This window comes from Terrapene carolina, unplaced genomic scaffold (genome assembly GCF_002925995.2).
Source record: "Terrapene carolina triunguis isolate 2854851 unplaced genomic scaffold, T_m_triunguis-2.0 Scaffold68, whole genome shotgun sequence".
Classification (NCBI taxonomy): Eukaryota; Metazoa; Chordata; order Testudines; family Emydidae; genus Terrapene; species Terrapene triunguis.
In genome coordinates, this window is record NW_020664419.1 from 52,241,485 (window position 1) to 52,253,637 (window position 12,153).

The following is a 12,153-nucleotide window of genomic DNA, read 5'->3' on the forward strand; positions in this document are numbered from 1 at the left end:
ACATGGAGGCGCAGCCAGGCCTCAGGGTGCCTCATGGGCGGGGCGCTCACAGCCAGTGGCTCTCCGTCCCTGCTGCTCCTGGCGGAGGCGCGGCCAGGCAGCTCTGCAAGCAGGCATGTGCCACACTACCTCTGTCTGCAGGCGGCGCCCCCTGCAGCTCCCATTGGTCGCAGTTCCTGGTCAATGGACTGGAAGCCACGGAGTCAGCACTCGGGGATGGAGGACAGAGGCAGTGTGCCTGCAGAGCCGTCTGGCCGCGCCTCCGCTAGCAACAGCTGGGGTGGGTAGCTGCTTGCGGGGAGCCGCCGGAGGTGAGTGCCCCCCATCCGGCACCCTGTGCCCCAACTCCCTGCCCCAAACTCCCTTCCAGAGTGTGCCCCACAGTCCCTCCCACGCCCCAGCCCCCTGCCGGCCCCACACCAACCGCACTATAAATTGGACTTTCAGTGCAGATCAGAAATGCCAGTTTATAGAGCTTGCCGGCTGGTGAAGTGCTGGATAAAAGAGCTTTTACTGTATTGATTTTGGCAGTGCAGTGGGCGGAGATGGGGGGACATTTGGATTTTTTGGCATCTGTGAAGATGTAGGAATTGGTTTAATTGTGAGTAACTGGATGTTTCTGTTTAAGTGATAACCTCTTAAAAGCCTCTTCATTGTTCTTGGGCTTTTGTCTTGCTACATAACGTTCCTTATTCATCTTCCATATCTGCACTAATTCTGGTTAAGTAAATTAAGAAAATAACCTTCCAGAAGTGGCTGCTATATGTTCTTTTTACCCAGAAGGCCTTTTTCTGTAGATTGAGGGCATATACTAACTCTACACTTAGTCTCCGTTTTTCTACACTGAGGCTGGGTGAACAGTACAAGTGCTACAGCACTGTAGTGTAGACACTCACTACAGTATCGGAAAGGGACTTTTCTCGTCGTCATAAATCCACCTCTCTGAGAGGCCACCGCTAGGTCGACCAACGTTTTAGCGTAATGTCAGGCCAGACCTCCACTCCACAGGACTCAGAAGTAGTGGCCTCTACACAAACATTTGCTATTTAAATAATGTCTGTGTGTGCCCTGCAGTGAATTGAGCATTGTATAGCTTTGAATGTCATTTTTTATTAATCTGAATTGGGACAATTGTAAATTGACTTTTTCATCCAGTGCTTTTTCCAAAGAAAGTCACAATGCACTTAGTTTAAGATGCAGTGTCACTTTGTCACCATATAATTATTAATTGCATAAATCTCTCTTCGTAATTCTCTTATATAATAAAAAACTGAACTTTACTTGTACAAAATTTTGTATAGAGAAATTGATTGCAGCACTGTTTTTCTAGGTCCATATGCTCAACTTCTTCTTGATGCTATGAAGCAGTCTGGCTGGTAGGTCAACCTCTGACTTGTGTGTTCTATATTGACTTCTATAGAGATCCTTAGCAATCTTATTTAAAACTTGCCTCTAACTTCATACTTCTTGACCTTTCAGCACTGTTTATAACGATCGGCACTTTGCCTGTGAAGACTGTGATGGGTGTGTCAGTGGAGGTTTTGATTCTGCAACATCACAGGTGAGCGTTGATTTTTTGACTATTTTAATACCCTACAAAGTGAAAAAGAAGCTTGCAAGAACATGTATTTATAATCAGAATCAGGCCTGACCATGTTGGAGCCAACCAATACGATGGAATACATCCAATACTCAAGGAGCTGACTGAGGCGATATCTGAGCCATTAGAAAAAAGATGGAAGAGATTCCAGAGGATTGGAAGGGGGCAAATATACAGTAGAACCTCAGAGTTACGAACACCTTGGGAATGGAGGTTGTTCGTAACTCTGAACAAAATGTTATGGTTGTTCTTTCAAAAGTTTACAACTGAACATTGACTTAATACAGCTTAAAACTTTACTATGCAGAAGAAAAATGCTGCTTTTAACCATCTTAATTTAAATGAAACAAGCACAGAAAGTTTCTTTACTTTGTCAAATCTTTTTTTTTTAAACTTTCCCTTTATTTTTTTAGTCATTTACATTTAATATAGTACTGTACTTGCTGTTTGGTTGGTTGGTTGGTTGGTTGGTTGGTTTTGGTTTTTTGGTCTCTGCTGCTGCCTGATTATGTACTTCCAGTTCCCAATGAGCTGTGTGGGTGACTGGTCAGTTTATAACTCTGGTGTTTGTAACTCTGTGGTGCCAATCTATAAAAAGGAAAATAAGGACAACCTGGGGAATTACAGACCGGTCGGCTTACGTTCAGTACTCGGAAAGATAATGGAGCAAATAATCAAGCAGTCAATTTGCAAACCTCTAAAAGATAATAAGTAACAGTCAGCATGGGTTTGTCAAGAACAAACGATGTCAGACCAACCTAATAGCTTTCTTTGACAGAGTGAGTCGTGGGGGAGCAGTAGATGTGGTATATCTTGACTTTAGTAATGCTTTTGATACTGTCCCGCATGACCTCATAAACAAACTAGGGAAATACAACCTAGATCGGGGTGGGTAAACTTTTTGGCCCCAGGGCCACATCTGGGTATGGAAATTGTATGTCGGGCCATGAATGCTTACGAAATTGGGGTTGGGGAGCAGGACGGGGTGAGGGCTCTGGTTGGGGGTGCGTACTCTGGGGTGGGGCCATAAATGAGGAGTTCAGGGTGCAGGAGGGGGCTCCAGGCTGGGGTATGGGGGATGAGGGCTCCGGCTGGGGGTGTAGGCTCTGGGGTGGGGCTGGGGATGAGGGGTGCAGGAGGGTGCTGTGGGCTGGGATTGAGGGGTTCGGAGGGCGGGAGGGGGATCAGGGCAGGGGCTTGCGGCGCGGGAGGGGCTCAAGAGTGTAGCCTCTGGGCGGTGCTTATCTCAAACAGCTCCCAGAAGCAGCAGCATGTCTCACCTCTGGCTCCTATGCGGAGGCGCGGCCAGGAAGCTCTGTGTGCTGCCTTGTCCTCAGGTGCCGCCCCTGCAGCTCCCATTGACTGCAGTTCCCGGCCAATGGGAGCTACGGGAGCAGTGCTTGGGGCAGGGGAAGTGCGCGGAGCCCCCTGGCTGCCCCTAAATGTAGGAGCTGGAGGGGGGACATGCCGCTGCTTCCGGGAGCTGCGACCTGGAGCGCGGGAGCGGAGCAAGCCTTAGACCCCACTCCCCAGCAGAAGCTCGAGGGCCAGATTAAATCGGCTGGCAGGCTGGATGTGGCCTGCGGGCTGTAGTTTGCCCACCTCTGACCTAGATGGAGCTATTATAAGATGGGTGCATAACTGGTTGGAAAACCGTTCCAAGAGAGTAGTTTATCAGTGGTTCGCAGTCGAGCTGGAAGGGCATATCTAGTGCGATCCTACAGGGATTATTCCTGGGTCTAGTTCTGTTCAATATCTTCATAAATGATTTAGATAATGACATAGAGAGTACACTTCTAAAGTTTGCAGTACTTCACTTAAGAAGCAACAATCAGTTGCACACATACAAAATGGGAAATGACTGCCTAGGAAGGAGTACTGCAGAAAGGTGGATTACAAGCTAAATATGAGTCAACAGTGTAACACTGTTGCAGAAGAAGAAAACATCATACTGGGATTTATCAGCAAGGGTGTTCTATCTAATGAAGAAACAAGAAGTAATTCTTCGATTCTATTCTGTGCTGATAAGGCTTCAGCTGGAGTATTGTGTCCCGTTCTGGTGTCACGTTTCAGGAAAGATGTGGACAAATTGGAGAAAGTCCAGAGGAGCGCAACAAAAATGATTAAAGGTCTAGAAAACATGACCTATGAATGAAGAATGAAAAAATTGTGTTTGTTTAGTCTGGAGAAAAGAAGTCCGGGGGGGGATATGATAACAGTTTTCAGGTACATAAAAGGTTGTTCCAAACTATCAGGATAGTTAAGCACTGCAACAGATTGCCTAGGGAGATTATGCAATATCCATCATTGGAGGTTTTTAAGGTTAGATGAATATCTGTCAGGAATGGTCTAGTTATTACTTAGTCTTGCTTTAAGTACAGGGGACTGGACTAGATAACCTACTGAAGTCTTCCAGTTCTCCACGTGTATGATTATGGATCTAAGAACCCCTGGGTTTAGCCCATTTGTAAGTATCTTGATCAAATGCTTGTAAAATGTTATAGTAAAGGGCTTATTAGTTAGGCTTTCAGGCATGTTTAGAGCAATTGTATAAATACCATTTGACCTTTGAATTTAATAAAGGAATTATGGTTAAGTTAGTGTTGTTGTGGTTGCCTGCATAAATAATTCCAACAGGATAGGGAGAAATTGAAAGCCAGTAATACTGTTCAAAGCTAGTATACTCTTGCAATGAAAATTCCTTTAACTTTTTTCTAAAGACTTCCTATATTTTTGTTCTACAGATAGTTCTATGCCAGAACAATATTCATCAACAATCCCATATGAACCGAGTAGTTACACATGAACTGATTCATGCTTTTGATCACTGTCGTGCACATGTTGACTGGTTCAGCAATGTCAAACATTTAGCCTGTTCAGAGGTAAGTCAACGTGCTTGTTACACATGAGTAGGCTTCTTTCTTGAGTTTGAGTGTTACTTACTGGTGGTTATTAGAGGTTTTGGTGCTAAGCCAAACATTCTGTTCTATCCATACATAATTCAGTATAACTCCCTTCTTCATTTTTTTTTCTGTTGGCTCAATCTAGAGACCAGATTTGTTCAACGTACAAGTTGAAATTGTATGTTTTGGAGTTTAACAAACAAATGTAATACACAATACACATTTATCTGCTTCTGATACGTAATTAAATGAACATTATCACGTTTCAGTAGCTACAGAATAAAAACGTGTAGTGATAGTACAGTATTTATAAAGTTCCTTTTTCTACAAATATTGATATTTTGCATAACCTTCATAGTAGTATATTAGAGTTCAAAAGTAAGATTATTAACAAAAGTGACTCTTCCTGTAAAAATATGTACTTATTATTTCATTGACTGTAGCCTTAATAATCATAAACCTCTGTTCATGACACTCTAATCCTTTCCTGGAGAGTGGTTATTACCAGATCATTATTGAGTGGCACATAGTTGCTTGTGTAGCATGGAGAACTTGATGGATTATGAAACGAAACTAAGCTACTTACACAGGTTACTAATAGTTGATTTTGGAATATGAACGAGAAATATGTGAAGTATATTTCCATGTAAATGTCATCTTTGTCATTTTGATAAAGTAGAAAATTTCCTCACTGTAACAAAAAAATTATTCAATGCCAATAAAGATAATGTAAATATATAGAGCTAAATGGTGTCCATCATTTTAGTTTAAAACATTTAGGAATACTTTCCAGGAACTGTAAAGAATGATATCTGGAGTTGATAGCAGAAACTTACAGGTTTCATTGTAAAACTGCAGATTCAGTGATCTGCCCTAATGAGAGAAGTAATATAATGAATTTGCTACAAAAAGGTCAGATTTTATAAAGGTACATTAAATTGTATATCATGTTTGCATTTGTTTTACCTGGAGAAGGTGCACTTTAAGTGGAAGTCAGCTGCGATTTCTTTAATTCTTCTTAGAAATGAATTTGAATTAGTATCCAGTAGCCACATATACAAAATCATTAAAGCCACCCTGGAATTCAGAAATTTCATTATCTACCTACCTGCTTTTTGTCTCTAAGGGAGTTATAGAGTGCCAATCAAAGTGTCTACGTGCTGAATGTAAAAAATTAGAACTTAAGATTTAACACAAGATTGGGCTCATGCTTTTCTGGGAATTGCTTGCTTGTACTTTTTGGCCCATTTTTTGTATCCAAACAACTTTTGCCATTTCAATCTTTTTTAAATTCACCAGTACAAATACTAGCTTTTTCCTCTTATGAAACAATGATTTATTTTTTTCTACACATGTTTTTTTTATTTTTTTTTTTTTTTTTTTTTTTTTTTTTTTTAAACTACTAGAGCAGTGTTTCCCATTGCAGAAGGTAGGCCATACCAGGGAAGCCCCAGACTAGTCTGGAGGAGGGAGGGAAAGTGAAAAGCAGAGGAAGAGAACATTGAGGGGTAGAGAAATGTGCATGTCTCTACGTCTGTACTTCTCTTAATGCAGCTGTGTTCCTGCTACTGTGGAAAATGCAGCAGGTGGTTCTTTGAAAGCCACTTGCCTGCCTTCCTTGCTCTTCTAGCAGCCCCTAATGCAGATGGCAACAGGAGCATTTCACAGGGTTTTCAAGTTCAAGCAATGGCTCACAGAGCTAATTTTTTCTTCTCTACTCCCTGATCACTCATTTCAGCCGCAAGAGCATGTGTGACTTGCCCCCCCGGAGTCACCAGTGGATATTCCCTCCAGAACAATATGTAGCCTTGTATAGAAGTGAGGGTGGGGAACGGTTACTGTGAAAAGAAAAAAAGCAAAAAAGTACAGGAGAGAGCAAAATCAGGGGAAAAAATGGTGGTCAATGAACCATGCCCTGGCATAGCTGACACCAAGAGGGCAAAGAAGGGTTCAGTCTTCCCCAGTTCAGCACAATGAGGGAGAATCTATGAGAAAACTACTGGAAACTACTTAATTATATTAAGAATTACTGTAATGCTCTGACTTTTCCATTTATTTTCTGTGGTCTTTTGTTTTCATGATAGATTCGAGCTGCCAATCTCAGTGGAGACTGCTCACTCATAAATGAAATGACCAGATTTAAATTTGGATTAAAACAACACCATCAGGTAAAGAAGACTGTGCCTTGTAGATAATGCTGACTTACGTTAAGGAACAGTACCGTATGGCTTTGGACTTTATTATTGTAGTCCATCAAGCAATATACCACTTCCTATTAAATTCCTAGCCACAACCTTACCACAGGAAAACGAGTAGATGACTGGAAATCATTTTAATCTTTTGTATAACTTTATATTGCCCACCTACCCATCCACCCATTCATATCTGACTTTCCCCTCCCACTCCCCCAAACCCACATTTTCCTCTCCAGCTCCCTCGGCTTCAGTCCTTTTCCTCTCTGCCTCTCCTAGCTTCCCCTTCCTCAAGCCATCCCTACCTTCCCCTTCCTCAAGCCATCCCTACATCTCTGTTTGTCTAAGTTGCCTCCGTACCACTGTTCCACACTCCCCAACTCCCCACCCACCTCCCTTAGCTCACCCCTGTATCTGAGGTGTTGGCTCTCATTCTTGTCAATTTCATGGTTCCGCTGGGGAGCCTGACTGCACGGAGGAGTGGGGAGCTGAGAGCCATGGGGAGGGGGGCGCCCTGGGATCCTGGTGGGGAGCCAAGAGCGCAGGGAGCTGAGAGCCCAGGCGGGGAGCCAGGAGCTGGTGGGAGGCAGCTGGGCTCCTGGCGGGGAGCTGCGTGCGGAGCTGAGAGCCCACCCAACCCCATACACACACTGCTCTTCTTAATAAGTAAGTGGAAGCACTCCTTGTGAGGATGCACACCACTGACGGAAGGAGGATAGTGTGGACATGAACCACAACAGTAGTTACTGCAGTGGCTGTAAGTCCACCTCACATAGGTTGACTTAAGTTTTTAATACAGACGTGCCTCCAGTGTCTCCTCCATTCATTGTCCTCTTTGCAGTTTCTCCTTGTACCTGGCTCCTCTCCTTCCTTATATATGTCTCCTAAGGAGGAGGGAGAGAAGAAATTGCTACTGGATGGAAGCCTGATTGGTAGTGACTCCTGTGATGGGTTGGATCACAGAAACCCCCTTGGGGCTGCCAACTGATGTGCCAAGACTACTTCTGCCCCTGCTTTCCCTGCCAGCTTGGGATTCCAGAGCCCTGTCTGGCTGTGCCAGACACGCTTAGCAGCACAAACCCAGACCCAGGTCTGAACCACATCCCACAAACTTCGGGCTTAACTGAAAGCAACTTAAGTGTTCCTGTCTTTAACACTCAGATGCCCAACTCCCAATGGGGTCCAAACCCCAAATAAATCCGTTTTACCCTGTATAAAGCTCATAAATTGTTCGCCCTCTATAACACTGATAGAGAGAGATGCACTTTGCCTCCCATAGGTATTAATACATACTCTGGGTTAATTAATAAGTAAAAAGTGATTTTATTACATACAGAAAGTAGGATTTAAGTATTCCAGGTGATAACAGACAGAACAAAGTGAATTACCAAGCAAAATAAAATAAAACATGCAAGTCTAAACCTAATACAGTAAGAAAACTGAATACAGATAAAACCTCACCCTCAGAGGTGTTCCAGTAAGCTTCCTTTTGCAGACTAGTCTCCTTCTAGTCTGGGTCCAGCAATTACTCACACCCCCTGTGGTTACTGTCCTTTGTTCCAGTTTCTTTCAGGTATCCTTGGGGGTGGAGAGGCTATCTCTTGAGCCAGCTGAAGACAAAATGGAGGGGTATCCCAGGGGTTTAAATGACTTTCTCTTGTGGGTGGACACCCCTCCCTCCTCCTGTGTAGAATCCAGCTACAAAATGGAGTTTTGGAGTAACAGGGCAAGTCACATGTCCGTGCATGACTGAGTTCCTTAACAGCCAAGCCACATTCATGTGAAAGGTCAGATGTGGATTGGTGTCTTGATTGGGCACTTACTGAGAATAGTCTTTTCTCAGGAAGCTGACCAACTGCTTCACTGCGGCTTTTTTAAAATTAAACAAGCATACAGCCCATATTCATAACTTCAAGTACAAAAATGACACATGCATGCAACTAGGATGAACATAACCAGTAGATCATAACCTTTACAGAGATATGTTACATGGCATATGTAGCATAAAACATATTCCAGTTATGTCATATATACATTCATAAGCATATCCCATAAAGTATTATGGGGTGCAACGTCACAACTCCTCTTTGTCCCCCTGCTTCTATTGCTCCCAGGCCCTTTCAGGGGAGGGGCACAGGCAGGCAGGGATGGAGTTGAGCTGGCTGCAGCCTCTCCTGCCTGGTCAGGATAGAGCAGCTCCTTCTGGCAGTAGGCTCCTGTGAGACTCCTACTCTGTCCAAGAGCTAAATGGCAGCTGTCTGGAAGAGGAGAGATGGCTGAATGCTGCTGCACCAAGCAGCAGCCTGACTGCTTTCTGTCCCTCCTGCTATCCTTGCTCCTTCCCTTTCTAGCCAGCCAAAAGTTTGGGAGGCAAATATGTTGTTGAGTCCCTCCATCCTACTTTGAGAGCTGCCAGGGACAGGTTGTCCCTATAATTAAGCCTGGATTCTGTTGTCCAACTCTTTGCCTAGTCATTTACACCTTTGCAAAGTTATAGCATTCTCATTTGGTATCATTTTACATTCACTGGCATGGAATACTACTGTGTCTCTACTCCAGTCCCTGGAATGCCCTGAGCTGTGGAGGCCTGACCACCCAGTGATTGTGCAAGAGGCTTCTCTGGGTCAGAGGTTGGGAACATACCAGGGATTTGCTCCCTTCCCTCAGCTACCTTTGCATCTTCTCTGTCCATTTTCTACCAGCTTTTCTTTTCCTCTATCATTCTAATTTGGGTAGGGAGCATCTGGCCCTGAAAACAGATTCCAGAGCTGTGCCATTGAAGATGGAAGGGCTCTCAATGAAGGACAAAACTGAAAGGAGAAGAACACACTTTTAAAAGGGTTACATTTTTAGAAGAAAAATTCCCACCCCAAAAAAAAAAAGATATTTGCATTGGTAGAACCAATGCATTTTTAAAAAAAGGCTAAATTAGGGGCTTGTGGTTCTTCCAGCTCCAACTACTGCTTAATACATTAATTACAGTAGGTAGTCAGTAAGAACAGAACAAGAATGACTTGGGTTGACCAGAAGTGTCTTCTGAGTTGCTATGTATGGAAAGACTCAAAAGGATTAAAAATAAACTAAAGCCAGTTCAGAATATAAATATAGTATAGAGTCAGACATGCAGCCCCTTACTCAGGAAAGGCTCCCCTAGACTTCAGTGGGACTCTTACTTAAGTACAGATTACTGGACTGAATTTGAATAATCTATTCCTGGCTGACCTAGAGCAGCAATTACTGACGGTGGCTTGGGGATCTTGTGTATCTTTTTCTTTTTTTAAGAGGAAAAGCCCAATAGGTAGCAGTTGCTACAGAAAGGTGGGATCAAGGAAAAGAACCACATGAGGGGAGAGCGATGGCAGAGGAGTCGATTCCTTTAGATCTTCTATTTTATGATAGTTGAAAAAGGCTAACTGACACGTGGCTGTTCAACTTTGAGCAGATTTTCTCTTGTGTGAATGTCTAAGTTGTACACTTTTTTTTTTTTCATAAAGCCAGAGTTTTAAACTGCATTTGAATTATTGCTAGTCAAAGAAAAATAGCATTTCTTCTTATTACATGAAGATTTAGGTGTATAATGAACATTAAATAGTTAATTTTAGATTGAAGAAAAATATATTTAAATGATCACAAGTTTGTTTTTAAGATCTGTCTACAGTAACTCCTCGCTTAACGTTGTAGTTATGTTCCTGAAAAATGTGACTTTAAGGGAAACTATGTTAAGCGAATCCAATTTCCCCATAAGAATTAATGTAAATTGGGGGGTTAGGTTCCATGGAAATTTTTTTTTTGCCGTACAGTACTATAGTTGGGAGGTGCCCCCGCCTTACCCCACACAGGCACAGCCCACTGGCACTGGAGACAATGAGGCAGGCAAGGAGGCTGAAGATGCTATAGGATAGGAGAAGCACGTTGCGCAGCAGCAGTGGCAGCTTTCCCTACTCTGCAAGCACCACGGGCGGGAGACTCAACCCTCGGCCCGCCCACGCCCATGCCACCCCTTTCCCCAAACCCCCACCCTTAACCCGCCTCTTCTTCCTGCCTCCTCCTCCCCTTTTACTCTGCATGCCGCGTCCTCTCTCCTCCCCCCTCCCTCCCCTGCCTCCTGCCCGCAGCAATCAGCTCGCTTGCAGTGTTCAGGAGGGAGTGGGGAGGAGCGAGGACTTGGCGCGCAGGCTCCCCCCTCCCTCCCCTGCCTCCTGCCCATGGCAATGAGCTGGTTTGCAGCGTGCGTGCTGAGTCCTCGCTCCTTCCCTCTCCCTCCTGAACGCCTCAAGCCAGCTGATTGCCGCGGGCAGGAGGCGGGGGGAGAAGGGGGAAAGTGCTGATCTGCAGGGTCTGCTGGCAGGCATGAGGCATTGGGAGGGGGCGGGGGGGCGTAGGGGAGCTGATGGGGCGGGGGGGGCTGCCAGCTGTGGACAAAGCAGGCAGCCAAACGACATTATAGCGAAGCATTGAACAACTTTAAATGGAGCATGTTCTGTAATTGAGCAGGGACGCAAGATCGAAACAACGTTAAGCGAGAGGACGTTAAGTGGGGAGTTACTGTATTTGGAATGGTGTCAGTTTTCTGTGATACATAATTAACGGTAACCTTTATGTTGATGCACGTGCAGTAGGAACTAACATTTGGATAGATCTGTACAAAAGGGTTTGTAACTTGTGACCTTAAATCCTCAAATCGTAACTACAATTTTTTTCTCCATTTCTCTTAGACCTGTGTACGAGACAGAGCCATTCGCTCCATTTTGGCTGTTAGAAAAGTTAGCAAAGAAACAGCAGAAAAAGCTGTGGATGGAGTTTTTGACTCCTGTTTCAATGATCATGAACCATTTGGAAGAGTCCCACACAGTAAATCAGATGCCAAGTATGCTTACAGAAACTTTCAGAACCGGGATCGATATTATGCAAATTTGTAAAGGTGACTGTTAACCATTAGCAGTGCTGTCACACTGAAAACATAGCATATATACCTGTTGCTGGTGGAGAGAGGAAATTCTGGCAAGTAAACTACAATTTTGTATGGAAAGCTTACACAAAAGCCAAGTTCCACTGATGAGTTAGAAATAATCTGAGTAAATGAACAAGAGCTGTAAACCATGTATTTCCTCGCCTGTTTTTCAGTGTTTCTTTTGACATATCAAATTTTTAATCCACACATTTCAATTCATGTGTAAATCTGCTCAGTCCAATTAAGAATGTTTCAAAATGTCTTTTATCTTTACTAAATAAAGTGATTTAAGATGTTCAGATTTTTACAAATTGTGTTGTGTAGCTATGTCTGCATATGATACTGATAATTGAGCATTCCTTTTTCAAAGTGGGTACCTAAAGTCGGGATCTTAAATCCACATACGGGCACTTAAGGCTAGGTCCACAAAGGGATTTAGGTGCTTAACTGCTGCTTCAGGTACCTAAGTCCAATATTTAGATCCTCAAAACCTCTGCTTAGCTGCTG

At 43.7% G+C, this 12,153-nt stretch overlaps 1 protein-coding gene across 1 annotated transcript; it reads left to right on the forward strand.

The window, feature by feature from the left end:
• The first annotated feature begins 6 nt into the window (after positions 1-6).
• On the forward strand, positions 7-11,938 carry ATP23 (ATP23 metallopeptidase and ATP synthase assembly factor homolog). The gene is made up of 5 exons (XM_029910800.1): positions 7-1,376; positions 1,480-1,561; positions 4,345-4,482; positions 6,588-6,671; positions 11,411-11,938. Exons 1-5 carry the CDS (start codon positions 1,360-1,362, stop codon positions 11,612-11,614), a joined length of 525 nt encoding a protein of 174 aa, XP_029766660.1. The 5' UTR covers positions 7-1,359; the 3' UTR covers positions 11,615-11,938.
• The last annotated feature ends 215 nt before the right edge of the window (positions 11,939-12,153 follow it).

Bases quoted from the DNA above. Each gene is read 5' to 3' on its own strand.
- ATP23 (XM_029910800.1), top strand. The intron at 1,562-4,344 runs GTGAGCGTTGAT...TTTGTTCTACAG, and splicing joins TTGATTCTGCAACATCACAG to ATAGTTCTATGCCAGAACAA. The intron at 6,672-11,410 runs GTAAAGAAGACT...CATTTCTCTTAG, and splicing joins GATTAAAACAACACCATCAG to ACCTGTGTACGAGACAGAGC.